At 40.4% G+C, this 26,599-nt stretch overlaps 1 protein-coding gene across 4 annotated transcripts in view; it reads right to left on the reverse strand.

Annotated features, from left to right (window-relative positions):
• Positions 1-2,324: 2,324 nt before the first annotated feature.
• The window catches only part of EXT2 (exostosin glycosyltransferase 2), a 109,658-nt gene continuing 85,383 nt past the window's right edge, over positions 2,325-26,599 (reverse strand). For all 4 annotated transcript variants that reach the window (XM_045015051.1, XM_045015053.1, XM_045015054.1 and 1 more), the window contains 5 exons: positions 26,378-26,544; positions 15,547-15,690; positions 14,105-14,233; positions 12,918-13,000; positions 2,325-5,519 (listed from right to left, as the gene is read on the reverse strand). In XM_045015051.1, the coding sequence (XP_044870986.1) occupies positions 5,381-5,519; positions 12,918-13,000; positions 14,105-14,233; positions 15,547-15,690; positions 26,378-26,544 (662 nt within the window). In that variant the 3' untranslated portion in view covers positions 2,325-5,380. The remainder of the gene's footprint in view (positions 5,520-12,917; positions 13,001-14,104; positions 14,234-15,546; positions 15,691-26,377; positions 26,545-26,599) is intronic.

The following is a 26,599-nucleotide window of genomic DNA, read 5'->3' on the forward strand; positions in this document are numbered from 1 at the left end:
GGAACAATAAATACTGACTGACCTTCTGGAGGGGGTTAAGTGAGCAACTCACAGAGAGGGGAGTGGGAATGCTCTGAATACCTGAAGCATCTTCACTTTATTGCTTGTGAGGTACTTAGACAGACACAGACACACACAAGTGTGATGCGAGGCTAAAAGCCCCACCAGTATCAAATGTAAATCTATACAGTCCTAGCGAACCTTGCTCTGAGACAGATTACAATGAAGGGAGGAGAGGGGAGGTGGAATGCAGCATGAAGATCCTCCTCCTCCATACCCATATATGTTTGCAAATTGGGTTCTGGAAGCTGGATTCTTTTAGTGGCTTAAATGCTCATGTGAAGGGAGCTGCAGCTGTTTAGCTCAAGACCGTGCAGCTTCCATCAGAGAGATGCAGTTATTGGTAGGCTTGGGGGAAGGTATTTTGTTGTTTTTTTGCCACAACAACTTTCTTGGACTCCCATCGTCTGTCAGTACGGTTTGAACTTCTGGATGGTCTTTGCTCTGCTATTCGCAGCTCCTCAGCAAGTAAGACAGTGGAGCCAACTTAGCTTTTCCCAGTCTCCGCCTCACATATCATCTGCTGTAGGCACTAGACAGTGCAGTTTTGTCTTTCTTTCTCCCCCCGACCCCTGCTTTTACTGCAAGGGAGAGTCTACATGACAGCAGGAAAATTAAACATCCGTCCTGTAGAAGTGGAAGCTACTGTTTGGTTTGGAAAAAAAAACAAAAACTCTGCAGCTGTTCTGGTAAATTGAAAATACGTGAGCCTTTAAAACTAATTCCAAGAAAATTGGAATACTTTCATTTGTCCTGCCTCAATTCCAGTTCAGAACATTACAATCTGCCTCCCTGAATCAGCCCGCCAATTTTCACTTCTTGTAGCTTTGCTGTTACAACAGCAGTGATCCTTCAGTGCAGACGAGGCTATATTTCATTGGTGGATGAGTAGATTTTCTGTGCGTTGTCGATAAACCACTTTGGGATGCTTCCGAGCAAACAGCATTCTTATAGATAGCTATTACAGCGTAACAGACTCTGCTTCCATAGTGTATCTACACAAGCATCCACAGAGTGACCTCATTTAATAGAATAATCTGTCATCATAAAGCTCAGGTCAATATTTTCAAACCCAAATGCCTAAAAGTAGCCTCCTAAATCCATACTTAGGCACCTTAAAACAAGTGGCCTGCTTTTCCAAAGTGCTCAGCACTCACCCATGTACTGAAAGCAATGGGAGTCGCAGGTCCTGAGAACCTTTGAAAATAAAGCCACTTTTATTTTCATATGGATTTAGGAGCCTAATTTAGGCATCCAGAGTTCAAAGAGCTGACTATTGAGCTTAATATTAAACACAGTTAGAAAGATAGTTGCTGCAGTAAAGCAAATTCAAGTAACATTAGTGAAGATGCAACAGGGGGCTCAGTGTAAGAGCTGGAGACAGCAGGAAAGCAGCAGTTCAGAACATTGGGGACTCAATCGGTATGTCCTGTAATCAGATAGCAGAGCTCTGAGGTGGGCAACAGACTAAGCTGACAAATCGTTTACACGGTCAGTGAGGCTAAAAATTTACCCCTGAGACTTTCACAACTGGCTTAGTAACTATCCCTCTTTGTCCTCCTGTACAAATAACAAGGTGCCCCCACCATCATTTCGATAATTTTGCAGCATGCTATGTATTTTAATAAACACATTGCAGGGTCTCTGAACAGAGAGGAAATAAGAAGCTGCCATTGCAAAGAATGCCACTGTCAAGATAGCTTAGCCACCTGCCCTTCTCTCAAGATCCAGGCCCTTCATGTTTGCAGCCTCCTTGTTTGTAAGAAAGTCCCCTTCTTTTATTCAGGTTGGTCATTTCAGAGGTCTCCCAAATTCTCTCCTGAGCACATAACCCTTAATGGTGCAAAGAGTGACCACTCCCAGTAAAGTGGGAAGGATACTGACACATCCACAGCATTACAATTAAACCATTGTGTAAAAGGGAAGTCACCCCCTCCCCCCCCCCCCAAAAAAAACGAACAAAAAACCCCCCAACCCTCAATGGTACTGGAAACAAATAAAATCTACCCTCTCTGGAGGGTTATATGGGAAGAGTTTATCCAGAGTAAAAGCTCCCACTGAAAGACACCAGCACCATTAACAGTTGTGAAGATGTTAAAATAGTGATGATTATTTCCAGAGTGTGTTGTGGATATTCATGTTTTAATACAGATTTATTTAGCAAAAAAACAATCCCTGCAGTTTTCCTTTCAGAATATTTCCACAGTTCCTTAGGGAATTGTACAGAAATCACCTCTTCTGAAGTCAAATAATACAATCAATACTTTTGAGCTAATTTTTTTTTTTAATATCCATACTGAACTTTTTTTTTAATAAAACATACAAGCTGAACAGTTAACAATTCTCTTAATTTAATGATGGACAATAGAATCATCCCAATTCTCTCTCTCAAACACACTTTGCTATTTTACAGTTTTTGAATCGTTTTCAGAAACAATACAATTATAAATGGGTTGGGGAAGTGGCCCTATAGACTTGACAGCTGCCCAACTTTATATTCAGGTCACTTTCCATACCACAGAACGGAAACATACCATCATTAAATAGAGTTTGGAATATAAAAAACACCTATGAAATGATGCAGGACAAAATGTGACAGGTTAATTGACATAACGGCTCTTGGGCTTATCAAGGAAGAGACACTTGCTCAAGCCCACATGATCTTGGCCATGAGGGGCTGTTGATCACTTAGTGTGTCAAACCTAGAGATCACTTTAGGTGGGTTTCAGAGAGACAAGCTGGGTGAGGTAAAATATTTTATTGGACCAACTTCTGTTGGTGAGAGAGACACAAGCTTTTGAGCTACACAGAGCTCTTCCTTGTCAGGCTGCCACCCACCACTTCTATTTCTAGGCCACCATATTCCCCTCAGTCTGAAATCTGCCTTGTGCTATAAGTGTTTGTGCAAAAGCTACATGTAACCTTTGCCTATGAACTTAAGGAGGAACTCCCAGGTTGCAGCAGTTTCAAGACTGTGTGCATGGGAGAAGTTCTCTCTCTGGAACACTCCCAAACCTCTGCCATCCTGAGGTTAGCTCCACCTCTGGGGTCAGTTCAGTCACATATTCTGCTGTCATAATTTCCCTTTTAAAAACAAGCTGCTTTATGGAAAGTGAGCTGCAGTCTGTGATTCTGAAGCACAAGGACATAATTCAGACATAAACTAACAGACTCAGGAAGTAAGTGCATGTGTGGAGGCTGCAGGGAAGAACTGCTCAGCAGCAGAGAAACAGTGTTCCTCACCCAGTGGTACCCCCTGTATGCAAAAAGTCATTAGCATTACCATCATCGGGACAGCTATTCCTGCCATTGCCTACTACCATCCCCCCCAGCACAGTTAGAACGTAGCAAAGACTGCAAGGTCCTAGAAACAAGTCTTAGAATTTATTGGTAATTAAACATTCCCAAGAATGAGAATTTAGTTTACAGACACTTCCTCTCACAGCTACTGTATCCCCTCACAGCTACTGTTCTAACAGGCTTCTCATTCCCAACACCTCCACTGTGTTGGGCAATGAGGAAAGTTTTACTGGGATGACACAAACAGGGAGCAGATGTTTCCTGTTTCTGGCTTGACTTCCATTTGATTTTTGCCATTGCTGCCTGTCACTCTCGAGGTTGGGGGATGAACTAAGAGTGCTAACAATTGCCCTGCTGTTTGGGGTTTGGCAGAATTATAAGAATGGTCATACTGTAACAGAGAGATGGTCCATCAAACATGATGCCTCCAACAGTTGTAGTATTGGATGCTAGTGAGGAAAGTGCAAACTGCTCATAATGCACCAAATAGATGGACACTATACCACTTGGGCAAAGAGGAGACTTCCTCTCTGGTTCCAGCTTGGGATCAGTTTATATGCTGGAGCCTGAGGACTGATCATCCTTGAAAATTTTATTGTCTCTAGTGTAGACAGTTAATATTCAGATCAACTTTAACCATGGAGAAACACCTTGACCCTCCATAACAAATGTCTAACCTTTTAAAAATTATACTAAGCCATGTATTCAAGTAAGAGCCTGTGGCAGTGGGTTCTATAGGTTAATCACAGGCTAACCCTTGGCAATTCTTCAAATGAAGGCAGCTTGTATGGGTTTGTTTGCTAAGTACACCTCTACCCCAATATAACGTTGTCCTCGGGAGCCAAAAAATCTTACCGCCTTATAGGTGAAACCGCATTATATCGAACTTGCCTTGATCTGCCGGAGTGCGCAGCCCTGCACCCCCCCCGTGTTATATCCGAATTCATGTTATATCGGGTCGTGTTATATCAGGGTAGAGGTGTATGTGTTATTAATATACTGCACATACACACACCAGCTGTAAAGTGGAATTCCTGCAGATTGAGGTGTATGACAATCTAGCCTACAGCACATTGTTTTCTGAAGAGGGTTCACATATACAAACATCCATTTAAGCTGTTACCCCAGTACATGGATATGCTATATGAACAAACAACTGTTCCATCTTGATAAGGAAGAGCTTTGGGGATAGCAAAACATAGTAAGGCCGGAAGATACATTTTCCTCTCCATAAAATGTCTTTTATATTGAACGGACTTCTCTTCTATGAGTATAGCAGAAAACCTGAGATTTATACATACATATGAGAGGTGTAGTGATCATAGGGATATCTAAGTCTTTAAATTAAGGAGACCATTCCCTTGGCTGTGATCTGCGTCAATTCCCATTGAAATATTTTTCATTTAATGCAAAAATGTTTAGCCCCCTAAACCCTACAACAAAAGATTGGATTTTTATTTTTATTTTTTAAAGAAAAACATTTATCTTGCTAAGCAAAAAAGCCAGGCAGGGATCTTTGTTGCTCAATTACTTAAAGCCAACAACTAACCTCAATGGGGGTAGGCATGCCAGCCTCATAGGGGGCAAAACAGGCTGGATACTTGTTGTAGCCAGTATTGAAGGCAGTTGGCATTTATACTGGTAGTTGCATCAAAGCAAAAGAATGTGTTTAACAGAATGGGGGAGTCATGCAAGGCACCCCTTACACACCAAGATTCTGCTTTATTCTTCTGTATAAGCAGCCTCCACTGGAAAAAAGTGTTTGGCATTTTCAGTAGACCCAAGCATAGAGCCTGTCCTGTATGTGTGTGTAATACAGAAATAGCTGCAGTGTTCTGCATTACTGTTCTGTGTATTGTGAAGGACGGATTAATATATCAGAACCTGGCATTAATCCTCTTCCGCTCAGTTATAACCCACACAATGGCATTTTCCTTCAAGGCCTAAGGCTCATCTTCGCACTGGTCATCTTTTTTTCTCTCATTGGTTTTTATACTTAAGTTTGCCTCCGAGCTGCCTTTTACAAGCTGCCAATGTTGGGGAAGCTCTTCAGTTTCTCAGGGAAGTCATCTTTGTACAGGACAGGATCAGCACGATGCTCCACCACTTTCAGAGGCATGGTCCCAAAGACAGAGGCAAACTTATTGATGCATTCGGACCTGTATGAAAAAGATAGCAATGTAACTAAGTGATCATGCCAGCTACTAGCTCCCACCCCAGAAAGAACTCGATAACCTTACCTCATGTTCTTGGAAATATTTCATCCACACTGGCTACTAGGAAATAGGAGAAGGAGCCTCACTAAACAGAGGGTTTGGAAGAGGGCTAGCGCTATTTGATTTATCCATTTAATCACAGTGAAGAGCAAGGGGACGCTGCCAGCAACACATGTGCACATGGAGGTCAAAGCTTCCCTTCTCCCTCCCCCTAGAATTCCAGTCATTCTTAAAGCAACACATGCTGTAAAGCAGAACAGATTAGCTGCCAACACATCTCAAAGTGCCACTGGTGGGTCAAATTTAACTCATAATGAAGGTTTTGCAAAAAACATGCATTTATGAAACTGAAGACCTATGGAAAAGTTTTTTCTGTTTTTTAGACTCCATCAGAAATGGATTTTCTTTACTAAATAAACAAACATTCCCCTATAAAGTTAGCAGCATTGATTGTGCTTGAGATCCTAAAAGTGAAGCAGAATAAAAAAAAACTACAAAGTGAAACTGACTAGTTTATCTGTCCATATGAAGCAAAATTGAACAGTAAAGCATCAAAATTAGTGAAAAATTAATTAGATTTCTGATCATTCTTTCACTTTTAATAATCTCAGGTGTGAGTAGCAGAGTAACAGGGGGGTTGTTTGTTTTTTTAAAGTGCATGATTTTTAACCTTACAGTCCCCCTTTAATCTTTTCATTGCAAGGCTGGGAGTGGGGGAGGCATAGCAAGGAAAACCTAGCTAATCTTATCTCAACCAGTGCTTAGCTAATTTTAGGTCAGTGTTTAACACAATAGTTTTAAAAAGCTTCTGACACTGCAAGTCACAGCAAGTAAGCCTCCAAGATGCTCAAGCGATGGAGAGCCATCCACAAAATAAGGGGTCACTGCTTCTTTTGCTGGTCACAGATTAAAAGAACAGACAAAAGAGCAGCAAGTATTTTGGCTAGAGAAACAAGCTAGGACTGTGCTCCAACAGTGGTGTGGTGCAAACAGTCTCAGGGCAAGTATCTCCCACTCTCCACCCCCATGCTCACTTTCAAACCCTTCTAAGGGTGAGGGGGTCATTCAGTCTCCAGGCTAGCTTTCCTGAGCAGAGTTGGCCAATCACACCAACTAAGTGTGACAGTTTTGCAATGGGGTTGCTTCAGCACCACCCAAAAAACTCTCCAGACTGGATTTCAAAAGTTAATTCCTCATCTTTTAAGCCATCCTCTAGCTCCCTATTTAACTACAATAAGAGTAAACAAATGAAAACAGAGTTTTTGAAAGTGCTACATTTCTGCACAGTTGTTTTCAACCTGTAATAGTCACTCTTGTACTGGCTTAAAAATGTGGCAAGGGTTCGAAGCTAAGCAGTGCAGACAATTCATACTCTGCCATCGCCCTCTTTCCCCCCCAAAGGTGTTCAAATCCTTACAGTAGGAAACAAATGAGAAGGAGTCTGGAGGGTAAGATGGGAGCAACAGTGTGCATCACAGAACACCTGATAAACTGGCACAAATATTCTCTGCTCAGGAAAGGCCCAGGCCTGGAATAGTAAGGGAACTGTAGGTCAGGACTGAGGGACAGAGATAGAACCAGCTATCCAAAATGTGGACTAGGCAGGGCAGTTCTAGGACCTAGTTAGGGTGCACTGGCAGAGAGAGGAACCTGAGGACTAGAGGAGTAGGACTAGAACAACATGGAGTGCAGCAGACTAGGATTCAGGGTCAAGATTTTCAAAGTGATGTTTAGTGCCTCAATTTTTGGGTGTCCACTCCAAGCCACCATTAAGGGCCCTGATTTTCAGAAAGTGCCGAAAATCCACCCTCTCAAAAACTGAGGCACCCAGAATCACTAGTTACTTTTGAAAAGCTTGGCTGGGGTACATAATCCAAGTTGTGTGTTGAAGTCTTGCAGAGGGAATAGCACAGAGTTCCAGGAGCTAGATGGACTACAAGAACTGTGTGTGAGAAGTTTATACAACTGCTGTCCCTCAAGGGCTTATGGAATACAGAGCCTTTCACTTCTAGGTTACTGATTCAACAGATATGTCCTGTGGTTTATTATCCCATTAAAACAAATAGGTAACTAATAATGACTGAAAGTCATTGTAACATAGGTAATAAAAAAAAAAAAAGGTAATAATTGGAGATATACCAATCTCCTAGAACTGGAAGGGACCTTGAAAGGTCATCGAGTCCAGCCCCCTGCCTTCACTAGCAGGACCAATTTTTGCCCCAGATCCCTAAGTGGCCTCCTCAAGGATTGAACTCACAATCCTGGGTTTAGCAGGCCAATGCTCAAACCACTGAGCTATCCCTCCCCCTCACATAGCAACTGTGTGGAGTCAGTTAGTTGTCTCAGGCCTGGTCTACACTAAAAAGGGGGTTCGAATTAGGGTACGCAAATTCAGCTACGTGAATAGCGTAGCTGAATTCGAAGTACCCTAATTCGAACTACTCACCCGTCCAGACGCGGCGGGGTCGAACTCCGCGGCTCCCCCGTCGACTCCACCACTGCTGTTTGCAGTGGTGGAGTACCGGAGTCGACCGCGGCGCTTCCAGAGTTCGAACTATCGCGTCTAGATCAGACGCGATAGTTCGAACTCCGAGAAGTCGAACTCACCGCGTCGACCCGGACGGTAAGTGTAGACTAGCCCTCAGTCTAGTTCCTAATGGGCAGGTGTCCACATCATAAAAGCCACCATCACAACTAGCACTAAATGGCAGTCCAACAGCAAAAACCAAAAGTGAATGGATCCTCTTCTCTCCAGAGGTCATCCATCTAGGTCAAAGATTAGGCAGAATGACCGAAAACAGTGTAGGGAAAACTTACATTGCTGTGGCCCATGCTGTACTTATTCTAGGGATAGACTATTCAATGACAATATATCACATGTAACCATCATGAAAGCGGCTTCATTTTTAAAAGAAATTATAAAAGGAAAAATTCAAATTAAAATCCTTTATGAACCTTCACCTTCACTCACAAAATTCACTTCTCATCAAACAACAGAACAAGGCTGAAGAATAGCATTTTTTTTTTTAAACCAAAAATGTGTCAGACACAAGTCACACAATGTGTCTCTGGGGAGAAGTGCCTCCCCAGGAGGGGAGCTTTCATCTCCTGCATGGAGCTTAACAGGCCCAGCTTGCATTCTACAGGATCTGCCACTTCTGGACAACACAAAACAACACAAAAACCTAAAGCATTAAACATTTTTGGCTTGGAAGCCAAGAAAACAAAGTAGGTCATCTCATACAGAGGGGCAGGTGTTTTGGCTGGCTGCTTTCATAGCTCTGCACATTTAAATTAACACACGCATCTTTGCTTCCAAGAATTATTTCATCTTTTTCTTACTTTGCCTACAACACAGAATTGTGCTCAACATGAAATTAAGTTAGCGTGAATTGAAAAACAAGATCTCAGTTGGCTTTTTAGCAGATTGGATCAGCCTTCTGGACAATCAAGCCCTTGAATCAATTCTCTCCCCTGTAACCACACCTAATTTTAGCATAACCTCTGAGACAAGAAAAGAGTTCAGTTTTCATCATCTAGTCACTCTTTTCTTCCTGCTGAGACTGCCAACAATGGGCCCACTCACAGATGGTTTTGCTGGGTGATCATCTGTCCTCAAGGAATAGGATGAAGATCACCAATTCTTTTCACGTGTCACTAAACAGCCACCACCTGGTATCTATGGGTCACTGTGCTGGTTTTGAAAAAGAAACCCCAAAGCAAAAACTCTGTACCTCCATTACTAGCCCTGTACACCATCCATTTCACAACAATAGATTGATCCCCAGTCATTTGAGCCTGGTACTAACTCATATACCAAGACCTACGTGTGTCACAACTTCTGCATTCCAGGGAATCAGTAGTCTGGTATGCAAATGGACCTGTTATGGAACACTGTCATATACCCAAGGGCATCATTCTGGGCACTGGACATTACACAGCTAACTATAAGAATTGTTCTTCAAAGTCAAGGGCACCTCTCACATTTAGAGTCTCTCCTAACATAACAGAAGGCAGTTGACATATCTGACTAGTGTCGGCATGAATTATAGGTATGGATGCTAAGCCCTGAAACCAAATCAGAGTTCTATCCATTGCTAAGTTAATGGGAACTTGCACTGAGAATCCTGTGGTTTATTATCCCATTAAAACAAATAGGCAGTTTATGGGATTTCATAAAAACAAAAAAACAAAAACAAAAACCCTGCAAGTTTTTCAGCTAGCGCCCACTAATTTCAAATAGACAGTAGTAACATGGGACTACATGGACCGTGGCAGTTGGTTGGTATGTTAGCTCACACTCTTACCACAAGGTACGGTTTATACTGCTGAAGCCAGGTCAACCTAAACAGTAAGGGCAATCTTTAAAATATAAAAATCAAGTATGACTATATTCCAGTTGTGTATCACCACAGTTGTTCTTCAAGGTGAAGTTGCTACATTCCTTTCTAAATTCCTCTAGCTGGATAATCAAGTAGTTTTATAAACAAGTTTGATTTGCTATTACTTTCTGACACTTTCTCCAGCTTAGTTATCTCCTCTGGTGGAAACTTAAATGTTGGGAAGAACACAGTGTGAGAGTATACTCACTAAACTGTCAGCAACATTTTACTTTTGGGACACCAATATTGTTACATGATAGATAACATATCCTTTTGATAAAATTAGAATGTTCTTTGGGACAGAGACTTCGTTATTGCTATGTGTTTTTTAAAGGGACTAGCATAGAACCACAGATATACAAGACTAGAATAGACCTGAGAGGACATCTAATCCAGCCACCTGAGCTGAGATAGGACCAAGTATACCTACATCATCCCTAACAGATGTCTGTCCAATCTGTTCTTAAAAACCTCCAATGATGGGGATTCCACCACCTCACTTGGAAGCCTAGTCCAGTGCTTTCCTATCTTTATAGTCACAACGTTTTTCCTAATATCCAACCTAAATCTTCCTTGCTGCAGACTAAGCCAGTTAGTTATCTGCTGTCATACATACAGTGGATACAGAGAACAACTGATCACTGTCTTCTTTATAACAGCCCTTAATACATTTGAAAACTGTTATCAGGTTCCCTCTCAGTCTTCTTTTCTCAAGACTAAACATGTCCAGTTTTTTTAACCTTTCCTCATTTGTGTTGCTCTCCTCTGGACTCTCCCCAATTTGTTCACATTTTTCTTAATGTGTGATGCCCCAAACTGGACACAGTACCCAGCTGAGGCCTCACCAGTGCCAAGTAGAACGGGATAATTATCTACCACATCTTACATATTACAGTCCTATTAATACACCCCAGAATGGTATTTGCCTTTTTCGCAACTGCATCACATTAGTGGATCACAAACTGAATATAAGCCAACATAACCCCTAGATCCTTTTCTGCAGTAGTACTGCCTACCCAGTTATTCCCTATTTTGGAATGGTGCATATGATTTTTCCTTCCTAAGTTTTAATAGGGTCCTGGCCCAAAACAAACTCCTAGGTATTACTGCAATACAAACAACAACAATAATAGAAAAGAACTACTAAATCCATGTAGTCCATTCCTCAGCCAATACAGGATTGTTTCCTACAGTATATTTTCTAGTGCTTCATCCAGTTTACATTTAAATTTCACAAGGCTTCTATACTCCTTCCTGGAGAAATTATTCTATACAATAACAGATCTCAGTGTTAGGAAGTACTTCCTGATTTTCATCTGACTTTTTTCTTTTCTTAATTTAATCCCTCCTAGAGTAATATATTCCTGTAGCACTGTGAATAACTCATCTCTGTCCTCCGTATTTACACTCTTCAGTACCTGAAGACTGTTATATCTCTAGTTAGTCATCATTTAGCAAAGTTGTATATACTTAGCTCTTTTAATCTCGTCTCATAAATCAATCCTTCCAGCCTACTAACCACTTTTGCAGCTATTCACTGAACTCACTTCAATATGTCAATATCCTTCTAGTAATGAAGAGCACACAAATGAATACAGTGTTCCAGGTGCAGTCTCATCAGAGCAATGTGGAGAGGGTCTGTATTTGTTATGGTGATAAGTGCATTCAAAATATCTACAGCTAGACAATTTCCTTCCTGTTTCATGACTTGATGCCCCTGCAGCTAAGACTTGCATTGGCCTATTTTACTCCCCTATCAGCCACAAACACGTCTAATTTGTTGTTTACTATCATCACTAGTGTAGATATCCCACGGCATTATTGCTTCCATTGTTTCTTTCTCGCATGAAGGGGAGGCATGCGTGCATTTCAGATTATTTTTCTCCAGATGTGTTTGTGACCAAATGCATTATTCCATGCACTTGACAAAGTGAGAATGACTGATAAAAAGTAGTCTGAACATAAAATATGCAGCAGTATAACTGATCTTGGAAGAAAGGCTCATCTATACTAACCACTCAGAAGACTATAGCCATGAGGCCTGCAGAGGAGACACAACAGACTAAAGAGTTCATGTGGACATGCTCGTGGTATGTAAGTGTGTCAGTTCAGGGATTCTTACTAAATTCCAAACAAATAATTAAGACATAATATTTTATTCTCAGATAGCCCTTTATATACAAGCATCTCAAAGCACTTTACAAAAGGTAAGTAAATATTTTCCCTGTTGAGAAGCTGAGGCACAGGGAGCTTTAGTGGCTTTCCCAAAGTTACAAAACTTGTCAACTGCAGAGTGCAGAACAGAACTCAGATGTCTTCTGATTCCTAATATTTTCCTCTAAACCCTTTACAAAACTGCCTCTCCAAATACATCTCACCTTTCAAAAATAATTCTCCCTGTCATATAATGTTGCAACCACTGTTAAATAGCTGCCATGTTCAACCACACAGGTGACTGCACTTCAGCAAGAGAAGTGGGCTTTGGGATCTTTGGTGAAAAGAGATTGTATAAACACCAGTTATTACAGCATCAATAACACTTTCCCTTTATCAGTCATTTTTATCCTTGTTAGCCAATTGCTCTCTGACAGTTTATCAACTTCCTGTGTTTTTAAAAATGTTTGAATGCTCATTACATTTAAATTTCCATCATAAAATGAAAAATTTGTATAAAAAATATTGTTGGCAACCTAAATTTCATACAATCTATGTGTTTTACAACCAAGCTGTTGAACTGGGAGCCCTTTCAAAACTCTTCCTTTAAGCAGATTACTTGTCACTACAGATCATGTGCAGTGTGCCCTATTACCCATTGTAGGAATGACCAGATTTAGAGAGCAATTTCAGAGTTCAGGAATATCGACAGTGTGCACTTTTAGTCCTAATTGCAGAGAGACCCAAAAACTGGCCCTGGGAATCACAGTGAGGCACCCTCAGCAATGAAAGGAGGCCCACTCACCTTTCCACCATGTGTGTCTGGTCCAGCGACAATCCATCTATGGCTGTGCATTCTGGACATTTAAACTTCTTTCGTGGGGTCACCTGCACAAAGGCACGACAGACGTCATCGACAGAAGAGATACACTTTCCAACCAAGGGAATTAATAGCAATGCCTCTGAACATGCCTGCAGTGTAAGTCGAGCACTCTGGAAAACTAAAAAAAACCGCCATGCCATTCCCCCATTCAGCTCCATCTGGCCCGGCTAACTGCAAAATTCACAGGGGCCCAATAAAAATGGTTTGGAGGGGTTTTGCCTTCTGTAACTAAAAAGAAGTGGCGATGACAAGCTCCTTAATTCCTGTTTAATGACTGTTTTCTCACTGCCAAGGTCCCTGTATAAACACCATTTGTTCTTGCAGCCATAACAGTGATGAAATATAGCTTCCCATACTTCACCGTAACCTTAATCCAACAGACGCTCTTTTGCTCACTTGAGTTAATAGCTGACTGGCAAACTCTGCAAGACTCTCCCAATTGCATTGAGGTGCCAAATTACTCTACAGTGCCCTTGTACAGCTCACAAACTTTTTCAGAAAAAACACACACACTTTATCTTCTAAAAGACTTTTCTAGGAAACACAGCCACCAGTCCCGGTAAATGATGACAGACAGGCGGGAAAGCGGACCTTGCTAATTGAAGTAATGCCTGGCAGCCTCTAAATCTCATTCCAACTTGACACACTTTGAAATGAATGTACAGAGTGAATGTCCAGACCTGAAAACATGTCGAAATATGTCAGGAAATTAATTCAGGGATAAAAAGTTCATTTAAAACTGATCTTGCAATTAACATTCTTGCAATTAACATTCCTATAAATCAGCTGTTGCCAGTCACGATACACAGGGCCAGGATTTTTTCCCCCTGGCAGTCTCAAAAAATATTTTTTTATAATTTAACCTATCCACTCTGTGTAGGCAGCCACAATGATCAATAATCAATCCTGTATTCCCAATTGGCATGCTAGTCTCAATGAACTGGGCTATTCCTACTGTGGAAGGGAAACAGAACCATTCCAGAGGTAAATGAGAGGAAGAAAGCAGATATAGGAGGATATTCAAAACCCACTAAACTAAACTCGCATATCAATTTGTGACCTTTTTGCGTTAGAAAGATACATCAGATAAAAGTTGCTGAAAATCAGACCTTAATAACCGCTTTGCCAGTAACATTTGCCACTAGAAAATTCATGGCGATATCTTCACAATTCATGTGGGCGTCCACCCAGTTCTTGATGTCTCCAGGCATTTTGTAAGTGTAAAGGTAGTTAAAATACTGCAGGATAGAAAGGTGAGAGAGAGAGAGAGAGAAAGAAAGGAGAATGCAACTTTAAATACAATTACAGTGACTGCCTGCCTGCAAAATATTCCAGTTATTGGGAACAGTAGACAACTAAGGAATGGAATGTGAGCAAACCCTGCTCCTCACAGTCTAGTTGTTGGAGCTGCATTTGTGACATTTAAAAGTGAAAGAGTTGCTGCTTCCTTTTAGCCAGTCACAGTTTTAGCCTGCTATGCACAAATAGAGAGCCATCTTTGTGTGCCTAACACTATGCTTTCTTTACCACACCATGTGTAGAAAAAGGTAATATTTCTGCATTTGCTTTTCTTCTTTTAAAACTTTAATTACAATCCTATATTCACTGTGCAACAACACATCCCACAAACGTTTACTATTTAATTGTGTTTTTCTATAAGTTCACCAAAATAGTTCTAGACAGAATAGTTGTTTCTATAGCCAGAGCAGGAGAATACAGTTTTAGGAAGGTCTGCAACTGGTTTTTGGATTGCTCTAGAAACTGTAACCATAGCCTCACAAAATGAACCCCAAACAACAGAGCTACAGATGTGAACAAAAAATACACCCCATCTTTTAAAATATTTAATATGGTGATTGTTGAAGTCTCTTCTGCACCTCCATGCGCCTTGCTCACTTTTAGGGTGCCTGCACCTTCTCACTTTCTAAGAATGTAATATTTTGTGCCTCTACAAAAAGGTGTATAGAGGACATCACTGACAAAAGACAACAAAGAGGAAAAGGGGGCAAACATTAGAGCCCAATTTTCAAATAGGCCCAGTTTATTCTGAGTGGAAGCTGCTGAGCCCTTCTGAAAATCTGGCCACTTTATTTAGATGGCCAAGTTGAAGAGCATCTCTTTGAAAATATGGTCCTTTATTTACAAACACAATTGCATTGCCATAATTAGGGTACGATTGCAAGGGTGGGTTGGGGGTTGAGAAAGACATTTGAAAGTTCATGTATAAGTCAGGAGTTTCCCAAAAGTTCTATATTAAATTGCAAGCTCTTCAGGGCAGGGAGCACATCTTCCTCTATATTTGTACAGTACCTAGCTCAATGTGGGCGCTATCATAATATAAAAAAATACATTGATTTTTCATTTTTTTCCTATTTCCCCCCCCCCCCACCCACACCATTCACACAGTACCTTCCTGTGCCATCAATATTATACCGCTTTTAAAAGTTTTGCAATGCCATCTATAGTAAATGACCAAAAAGGCAGCACACTAAAACTTATAGGACACTGCGTAGTCCACAAGCTTCCTAATTATCTTGGAAATCAGTGCTACCTTGTGATAAAAAGCTGCTCCAGTAAGCACCATGGAGACTTCATTGGTCCACTCTGATTCATACTTCCATTTGTTCATCTCATGGTCCCACAGATGCAGGCGACCTGGATACCCAACCAGTCTGTCGGGAAACTCCCGCCAAACCTGCAGAGAGTAACAGAGGTGTTAAAGCCAGCAGTGGCACAAACAGTGAGCTAACTCACTTGAGACGATTCAGGGAAGCTACTTAGAGAAGTTACAATTATAGGTGTTCCCTGGACCACTCCACCAACTCCCATAGGGAAAAATACTCAAGCAAGTGAGGCAGCTTAGCATTTAGATCTTGGAAGAATGCACTGTACATTTATGGACATGTGTTGTGTAATAGCTGTTCAGTCCCCACGCTTTGTACAGTTCATCTTGCTTAGTAAACAAAAATCTTTTGACGAGTTTTTATAGCTCTGAACAAGAGTGTAGCTATTTAACTTACATTTTTACACACATTCCCATCACTGCAAATTCTCTGAGTTAGGTGTCAAATTCAGAAGCTAGGAATGGGAAAACCTATTGGGTTCCAATCTATTAGGGTTCTTTCCCTCAGGCCATTGAAGGATTGTTCTTTATTTTCTACTGCTTTCGCCGGTTTAGTTTTAAATGGCCCAAGAGGCTTCTATCGTTTCCCTTAGAAAATTATAACACAAACAAACAAATTTCTCCATTAGGAAGCTTCCCCTGACTCAACCTATTTCTGCCCCTTCATTTCCTCCCATTTCTTCCAAGCTCCCACGTGCTTCCTTAAATGATCCTAACAGCTTCATCTTTCAAACTGCTGCTACTCAGTTCATTCTATGACTCTAATGTGAGCATTTGTGACATTAAAATTCACAGTGCTGGAAGAAGCTTCTATTGAGAAACAAGGAATTCTGAAATAATGAATGTCTGGGAAGGAAATACACGTAAGTAACTGTTTTATTTTGAGTTTGTTTTAAAAGAACCCGACATTTCCAAGTGTGGATGTGGCTCTTTAATTAATGCAAGAACACAGGAAAACAGCACCAATTTTCCTGTTAAAGGGAACACAACTGTTCTGCGCAAAAAGAGTTAACATTGTTTAAGAGCCAAGCATGGTTAAAATGAAACTTTACACATGGTGGTTATGGCTACAAGCTAATCTGCTTTCAGGAGTGACTTTGGGTCTAATACGCCCCTTTCCTTTAACAGGGACATGTTCAAAAGCTACATGCTATATTTCTTTACATTCTTTAATGTGTGCTTTGGTGAAGCTATTGCTACATGACAGGCATCTTTGCCCTTGACTTGTTCCAGGCAGCTGGATACAATCAAGATACCATCCTTGTCACTTCATACATTACTCTGCAGCTGACTACAGGATCAAACACAAGTGGGCAAGAACAGGGACAGGGCATCATTAATGCAGCCCCCGTTCTACACGATGCTGGCCACATTAAACAACAGACAATTTCCCAGGAGGGGAAAACGGATACAGCGTTCAAATTATTTACTAGGAGCAAATACTAGAGAAATTTATGGGATTTTGTATTTGCTAGTAACAAAGGTAACATTTATTTTGTGCTACTAATTTTAACCTTACCGCAATTTTTTATCCCAGTGAGTGTCAGACCCACTTGGATATGGTGCCTAACTATTAAATCTTAAAATATAGTGTAGGGCCGAAAACGTTTCTGATTCAGATTGGTGGGGTGCACATGCAAACTAAACCATTTGTGTCCAGGTTTCACTCTTTCTACATGTCAACAAGGAATTCCCTTTAACTGCTTCATCTTCATTCCATAGGCATTCCATCTTCATTCACCCATAAAGCTGGATTCATAGCAAAAGGGTTATCAAGAGTTCTGCTTCACTGAAAGCCACATTGCGCAATTTATCTGCAATTCCCTTAGTCAGGGCACCTCGTACATGTCAGTGCCTTTTAACTACATGACTTGGACTGTAAAAGCTCTACTAAAGTATTTGGGAAATGTAAGTAAGATAAAACAGTCAGTACTAGTTCTTGATCGGTCTCTTATAGGCTTCTACTGTAGGTACATTACTACTATTTTACATTTCTATATCCCTTTCCACTCAAAGATCTCCACACATTTTACAAATGTCAATGATTATAGTTTTGGAATTCCCCCTAGGAGGAAGATTATCATCCCTATTTTACAGATAAGAAAACTTGCCAAAAATCACACACAAACCAGGAACGAAAATCAGATCTTCTGACTCTGACCAGTACCTTAACCATAAGACCACCTTTCCTAGTCATTACAGGGCACGATCTCAGTAGTATCTAAGTAATTATGTAAGAGATCTCTCTATTAGAAGGCTACTGCAGGCAAAAAAATGGCTTTGGGAGCTTTATAGCTCTCAAGAGAGAAGAGGCACTCAAGTTTTTGTCATAACTGGGTGTCATCAGCTGATAAGGAACTATGTGACTGTCAAAGAACCCAACAAAGGCTTAAACTACATTGCACTGCTTCTTTATAACATAGCTTCAAAATATTAACGCACAGCAGAACAAGTATATAGCTCACTTTCCCTCCAGAGTCATACTGCACCTTTCCTAGGACTTATATTTTTAATTATTACAATTTAAATTTAAAAAGCCCTACTATTAAAATACCAGTTCCCCAACTGTTGAACTGCACCACAGCCTAAGCTATTGAGGCTCAGCAAAGGATTTGAGAGAACACAGCAGATTTGTAACATACACAGAGCTAAGAACTCCTGTACAAAGAATGACATGCATATTGAAGGCAGCTGAAGGAAGGATTAAACTCAACTACTGCTTCCCAAGGGACTGCAGTGCCCTTGTAGCACAGGAAAGGCTGCTTCATATTCCTTTTAGCTTTGCTGCTCCTTCAGAGAAAGATTTGCTAAAGTCCCACTTGACAAAGTAAAAACTAGGTTTTTATGGATGGTGGCTTACAGTCTCTTAAAAGCACCAATGCAGGACGCACCACTAGCCTTCTGGCCTCTGGAAAATGACAGCTTGCAGCAGCTAAAATATATAACCCAGTTGTTTTAAACAAAGATTGCTTTTAAAACTACTGCTAGTGAACTCAATGGAAATGTTGTTTTTTCCCTAATGTTCATCAGTAGTTCATTCGATGGCTGTCCTTGGAAGGACTCCAGATAGCTACCTTCAATTCATAGCCCAAATCAATCCAAGTAGTTCCACAGCCAAGTTAATACATCCAGCTTCTGTTTCTATGGGAGATTTCACAACAGCTTATACTTAACCTTATACTTAGTATTAATTTTGTATTACCAACCTTTTTTGATCTGAGAGTTAGCTGCCATGTATCAATCTGCTAGGAATCCTTGACACTTTGGCTTGTGATCTTGACATTTCTCTAAAGATAAGGAAGGTCAGGCTTGGATGGGAGATATTTAAGAAATCCTTAAGTGTTGACAATTCAGTAGGGAGAACTCATCTCACTAGTCAGCACTGTTCCAATGTTCCAGCATGATAGAATATAAATGCTTTTAGACATGCCATCTTTCATAAAATCATAGAAATGTAGGGTTGGAGGGGTCCTTGAGAGATCATCCAGCCCACCGAGCTACAGTAGGACAAAGTACACTTAGACCAAAGGTTTTCAAACTGTGGGTCGGGACCCCAAATTGGGTTGCAACCCCATTTTAATGGGGTCACCAGGGCTGGCGTTAGACTTGCTGGGACCCGGGGCTGAAGCCAAGCCCGAGTCCCACCACCTGGAGCTGTAGCCCTAGGGCTTTGGCTTTGTCCCCTGAGCATGGGGCGGTGGGGCTCTGGCTTTGTCCCCCCAGCCCGGCCCGGTGTGGCAGGGCTCGGGTGGGTTTAGGCTTCAGTCCCCCTCCTGGGGTCATGTAGTATTTTTTTTTGGTTGTCAAAAGGAGGTTGTGGCGCAATGAAGTTTGAGAACCGCTGGTCTAGACCATCCCTGACAAGAATTTACTCAACCTGTTCTTAAAAACCTTCAATGAGAGAATTGCACAACCTCCTTTGGAAGGCTAGTACACTGCTTAACTATCCTTATAATTAGAAAGATTTTCCTAGTAAACCTCGCTGCAGATTAAGCCAGTTACTTTTTCTCCTACCATCAGTGGACATGAACAACTGATCACTGCCCTCTTCATAACAGCCCTTAACATATTTGAAATGTTATTGGGTCCCCGCTCAGTCTCCTTTTCTCAAGACTAAACATGCCCAGATTTTTTTTTAAAACCATTCCTCATAAAAAGGTTTAGAAAACTTGATCTATCATTTTTGTTGCTCTCCTCTGGGATCTCTTCAATTTTTCTACTTTTTCCTTAAAAGTGGCATCTGGAACTGGACAAAGTATGCCAGCTGAGGCCTTGCCAGTGCTGAGTAGAGTGGGACAATTATGTCCCACATCTTACATATGAAATTCCTTTTAAAATACCCCAGAATATTAGCTTTTTTTGCAACTGTGTCACATTGCTGACTCATATTCGTGATCCACTGTTACCCCCAGCTCCTTTTCAGCAGTAATACTGCCTACCAGTTATTTCCCACTTTGCAGTTGTGCATTTGATCTTTTTCTTCCTAAGCACAGTACTTTTCACTTGTCTTTACCGAATCTCCAATTTGTCAAGGTCATTTTGAATTCAACTCCTGTTCTCCAAAGTGTTTGCAACTACTCCCAGATTGCTGTCATCCACAAATGTTATAAGAATACTCTCTATTCCATTATGCAAGTCATTAATGAGAACAGTGAATAGCACTGGACCCAGGACTGACCCCAATGGGACACAATAGATACATCCTCCAGTTTGACTTCAAACCATTAACAAACTACTTTGGAGTATGGTCCTTCATCCAATTGTGCTTCCACCCTAATAAATTCATCTAGACTACATTTCCATGGTTTGCTTATGAGAATGTTAGGTAAGACTGTATTAAAAGCCTTACAAAATCAAGATGCATCACATCTACAGTCTCCCCCTCTGCACTAGGTCAGTAACCTTGTCAGAGGAGGAGGTGTGGCATGATTTGTTCTTGACAAATTCATGTTGGCTATTCCTTATACTCTATTATTCTTTAGGTGCTTACAAACTGATTGTTTAATAATTTGCTCCAGTATTTTTCCCACATATTGAAGTTTGTCTGACTGGTCTATAATTCCCTGTGTCCTCTTGGTTCCCCCTTTTTGAAGACAGCTACCAAATCTGCCCTTCTTCAATCTTCTGGTACCTGAGTTCTCAAAGATCATTGCTAATAGTTCAGAGATTGCTTCAGCTAGTTCCTTAAGTACCATAGGATGAATGAACTTCATCAGGCCTGGGTGACTCAAATACATTAACTTATCTAAATAATCTTTAATCTGTTCCTTCCCCCTTGCTAATATTAACTGTGTTAAGTCTCTGGTCACCGTTAACCTTTTTAGTGATGACTGAAGCAAAAGAGGCATTAAACACCTCAGCTTTCTTGACATTATGCACTATTAGCCCTTCTTCCCTGCAAAGTAGAAGACTTGCACTATCCATCTTTCTCTTGCTCCTAATGTATTTATAGAACCTCTTCTTATTGCCTTTTATGTCCCTTGCTAGTTGTAACTCATATTGTGCTTTAGTCTTTCTGATTTTGTCCCCTAGATGCTTGTGCTATTCTTTTGTACTCCTCCGTAGCAATCTGTCCATGTTTCCACTTTTTGTAGGATTCCAGTTTGATTTTCAGGTGAATAAAGAGCCCCGATGGAGCCATATTGGCCTCTTACTATTCTTCCTATCTTTCTTTGGCATCAGGATAGTTTGCAGATGAGATTTCAAACAGAAGTTCTGACAATCTGGGCTTATTAAAGATCTTAGGGTGTTTTACACAAGAACAGGATATTAATCCAAGTGTCCAAGCCTAATTCTAAAATGAGTGTTTATGTTAAGTCTAGCTAAAATGCCCTCTGTAGTTTCACTTAGATACAGCATGCTTTACTTCTTGGCCCAAACTATTGTGTAGTGTTGTGGGCAGTAAGAAAACAGCTGCCACAGTCCATTCCAGAGGTGACTTGAGTGATTTCTTCTTGTAGGGCACAATGGATGAAAGCTGCTATTGTAAGAAAGATATCAGCAATGGATGCACCAAATTAAGAGTTTTCTGATCTATTTTGGAACCAGTAGCAGAAAGAATAAAGTAGTTCCAGAAGAAGGCAAGATAAAGTGCAGTCATATAAAAGTGAAATGCTGTTGCTATCCTATGTGGATTAAGGACAATGCAATAAATCAGGGCTCTGTGTCTTTCTCTCTCTCACTCCATGGGCAGGCTTTTCTTACTAGCGTTGCTGTTAAAAAACATAAATAAGAATCCCAGACAAAGACAATGGATGCTTTCCATGATTCCAATTTTCAAAAAAAAATTTAATTGCAACAAAATCTTTGCTGGATCCATACCATTCACAGAGTTAGTTTAGACAAGTCCCACGAGGTGGCATGTAGGTTCCAAACTAACATAACATACGGATCTCTTTTAGAAAGCAAATGGTTACATGATTCCTGCTTTGAAGGAGAGAAAGATTGCACTAAGAAGAACTCTTTTAATACGGCAATCCAAAACTTTAATTAAGATCACTTTTTGATTAATATGTATGTAATGGGTATAATAAATTCATCAATGATCAGGCCATGATTTTTACTTTTGAAGTATGGCAGAAAAATTGAAACCTTCAAAGTGAACCTTGGGGCAAGGCAAGACCACCATCTAACAGAAGCAGGCAATATGTTTACAATTCCAACCAACTGTGGCCAACTCTTTTTCCTAGGTGCATACAGAGAAAATGAAATCTGAAAAACTTCAGAGTAAAAATAGCTTGGAGGGAATAAAGTAATTCCATTTTACGTTATTTTTTTCTTATTATTTTAGTATTCAGTGGTTATACAGTACTTTGAAGTTGTAAAGTGCTATATATTTATTAATAAGTCCTCCCAAAAATCCATGTTTGGAAACTATTATCCCTTTTTTACAGATGGACAAACTGAGGCACAGAAAGGTGAAGCAATTTGCCTTGAGACCACACAACAACCCAATTGTATCCTAAAGAGCAGGCTCCAAGTCCCTTGCTCAAAAGTAAAAATCAATGGATTTCCCTCAATTTTTTTTAAATGATGATAATCTGAATATATTTAGTTTCTTGACTTTTTTAACAATCTGCCTTGAAATGAAAATAGCAGAGGCTAATGAATGTTTAGAAAAGTTGTCTCGTTCTGTTTAGCACTTTAGTTTGTCAGTGCCTCTACTTTGGTGAAATTTTGTCACACACGTTTCTACAGAGATCCTATTTCAATTTACAATATTTTAGGTATTCCTACACCTCCTTATAACAGCAGCAGACAAGAGCAGCTTGCTCCTATAGTTTTTACATTATGTAATAAATCACTGAACTGTAAACGTTCACTTTTAACAAGTAAAAAATGTCTGACACTGAGTGTTACTATAATTTTTTATGGCTGAAATTGTATGGAGATCAAAGTTGTGGGGGTTTTGTTTTGAGGTTTTTTTTTTTCTTTCTTTTAAAAGATCCTACTCTATACATCCACATAAGTCTGTGTGACAGAGGGGTTTTTCCACATGTTTAAAAACAGAGTCTCAAAGATGAGGGGAGAAGCGAAGAAAGTAACTAAATGTCACGTTTCCAAATGCTTCTTGTGCCTGAAGCAGAAGCAGACATACTTTTAAAAGAAAACTTTCTTGTAACATTATATGCTGCTACTATTCCCTCTGGATTCCCCTGCAAATGAGTCAAGAACTCAAGAGATACTTTCCTGGTAAAATACATAAACAGATAAATAAATTATCACAGGCTGAGGACAATTTAAACATCTGGTAGCCAGTTCAGGCCTGTCAAGCAAGTCAAAGACACTCAGGGCCAGAGAAGATCAATCTGCAGTCCCTGATTTCTGGGCTGGAGAGCAGGAACTGTATTACCCATGGCCTTAAAAGGGAAAATTGTAATAGTAAAATAAGTTGCCATACTTTTGTATGATTCAGTATTTAAAAAAAAAAAATCTAGTAATCTAAAAATATATTGATTCAAACTAGCCTTGGGTTTGTTTCAGTTACATGTTTGATAAGGTATTTTACTATTCTATCTACATGGAAGTGTATTAAACTAGAATGGTTTTACAGTTGAACTGGGGGACTGCAAAATATGTCTCCCAGACAAACAGCTAAATTCACCCATGCAAGCTGTTACTCAGGCAGTCCTGCAATCCAAGCATCTGGCCCACAGCAGGCAAATAAGGGTTTCTCTACATGCAGAATTACTGTGCAGCAAGCCAGGGTGTAAATCTACAGTACACTAGCCTGCTGAACACTAAGTCACCTACTGTGTGCTAGAAGTTTCCTAGTATGCTTTGCCATACTGCTGTTTCAGACATGGCAACTCAGCACACAACAGCCTAGTGTGCTATACAGTTACACACTGGCTTGCCATTCACTAAGTCTCCATGCAGACAAGCCCTGGCCTGGATAACATGGGCTAATGGTTAGAGCTGATGGGGAGTCATGAGCACCTGATTTAAATTCCTGATACTTAGTAACTGTAAACTTGAGGAAGTCACTTACACTACTTTTTGCCAAAATTTTCTCCTTGAGGATAATAATCTCCTAACATGGGGGCATAAGAGACTTAACACCTGTGAAGTGCTTTGTTATATAAGTGTAAAGTATTATTTCTGTGGATATGCACACTCCTAATTTTTGATTCTCATGATTTCTTGCTGAAATATAACTTAAGATCACCTGCGGTAGTGACCTTCAGTTAGAGTCTTTAAACAGAAGCCCTCAGAGCTTTGCACCACCAGTAGTAAACGTTCATTTTAGAACTACTTAGGAAACTTTTTAGATTTTCTTGAATTTATTTTTGTTTCAGTTTGAGCCAGACTTATGGTGACATGAGAATTAAACTGGTAACGGAGGCAGTGTTTATACTGCATGCCAGTCAGAAGCTCTGTTAACATGACATTTTTCTCCTCTAAAACTTTCCACCATTACTATCACCAGTTCAGCCCCACAGCTGGTAGCAAGAGTAGAAGCACTAATATAGACAGGGCTCTGATGGCTGCCAATGATATCACCACTTTGCTATCTAACCCTTTTCAGAACAGTTCTATGCAGCACAGTGTTTAAAATGCTCAGGGCAGCAGACTTCCCTATGACGGAGATGAACTGTCATTAGCAAGGGGGGAACATCAAGGGGAAAACGTAGTATAGAAAAGACCAACATGGCCATGAAGAACCCTTCCCACAATTGTCTTCTTTTAGTTCTCCTTTCATGTCTCACATACTAACGTGTAACTGTTACACTCTCAAGGGACATATTTCCCTGTGAAGATATATGGCACTCTGTCTCCACTACTTTAAAAAAAATTGTTATTGTTTAAGTCAACATATCTAAGTTTCCACAAATAACTTCTTGAATCCAAAACTGGTAATTGGCTAAAAGTTTCTCTCACTTGGAGAAGATTCACATTACAGGGATACTAAAGTTATACATCTTGACAAAACCCTATGGTAGCAGGTTGGATTAGTAACAGCGAACAGATTGCAAGATTTATTTTGCTTTCCAGTATTTTATGCTGTTTGATTTTGTTATTTCACTCTGGGCAATGAAATTAACTCATCCGTGTCACAGTCTAGCTCTCACGCATTAAGCCCAGAGTAATTTTGTCTGGACTCCCCATTCTCCAGCAAAGTGTAAATAATACATACATACATTTAAAAAAACAACAACAACAAAAAAACCCCACCCTCCTTTAAAACCTAAATTTCAGAAGCAAGTGAAACTGACTACTTCCCTTTAAATGTGTGGTCATTTTGACAGATGACTCAGGTACAGATTTGAAAATTTCACCTTCCTTCGAATGCCATGACTAATTGATTTGGACTCTATTTTTCTATTTGTTGATTCCATCACTGTAACAGCAGCCACTGCATTCTCACTGCCTCCACCATGTATCTTGTGCATCTCCCATTTGACAGCCCATATCAATCTCCCTTTTTGTTGTGCCACACCTCGTGCTAAAGCACTTTCCCCTCAGGAGGCCTTTCCTGTTCTTAATACTTAACCTCTGGACCTTGCTTGTCCACTACTTCATACAGAAAGGTGGTGTAGATAAGGTAGTATCCAGTGGAGCAACTGCTGGCTACTGATCTAAGAGACCAGTAAGAAGAAAAACTTTCAGTCACATTTGATTCCCATTTGTTAGAATAGCTCAGGTATTATGCTTACTGAGAATCATTCATTTATTTGAAGGTGCTTAGCTGCTAAAAATATTCTAGAGCAATGCAACAATATTTATTTCTATTGGTCACAGAACAAATTGTCACAGCTGGACCCACCAAATCCAAGATGAGCAATAATACAGAATGGACACGTGAACCTTATTTACTGTGACGCTCTCCCATAGAAACAGACCTGAGGTATTAACTTTGGCAAAACCTCTGTGACTTCTCATGCCAATAGAAGTTACTGAAATTGAAGAGCCATAGACTCCATTCCCACCTAGCAGGGATTTCTTTTGTCTAAAGTATACAGAATTTTCTGGAGACTCATGGCACTGACAGGCCATTTACAAGGTATTTACTGTTGGCTAAGAATTTTCCCATAGCTAAAGGGCTTTTCAAAAAGTCATGAGCCCCCAATCTTTTTTAGGCCAGATCCTCAGTTGGTGTAAATTGGCACCGATTTACTGAAGTCAATGGAGCTTCACCAGCTTATACCACGACTTATACCAGCTGATCATCTGGCCCTCTTCCCTATGCAATACTTATATATACACACAGTGCTAGGCAAATAGCATAACACAGTGAGGAAAAAACTAATCCTCTTACCTCATAACCAAACTGCAGTTCATCAGAGGTCAACATGATGATATCATCATCAATGGCCAAGACTGCCTCCGTTTCAATCTCATCATAGGGGAAGAAGCGGTTACTAAGCTTGTTTTCTGTGGTCTTCACAACCTTCAGTGGAACCCGAATCTTTGGCCATAGAGAGTCTGAGGAGAAACATTAAGAGAAGAAGTAGTCGCCATTAGATTTTGATTCTTATTA

Source organism: Mauremys mutica, chromosome 4 (genome assembly GCF_020497125.1).
Source record: "Mauremys mutica isolate MM-2020 ecotype Southern chromosome 4, ASM2049712v1, whole genome shotgun sequence".
In the NCBI taxonomy this organism is placed as follows: Eukaryota; Metazoa; Chordata; order Testudines; family Geoemydidae; genus Mauremys; species Mauremys mutica.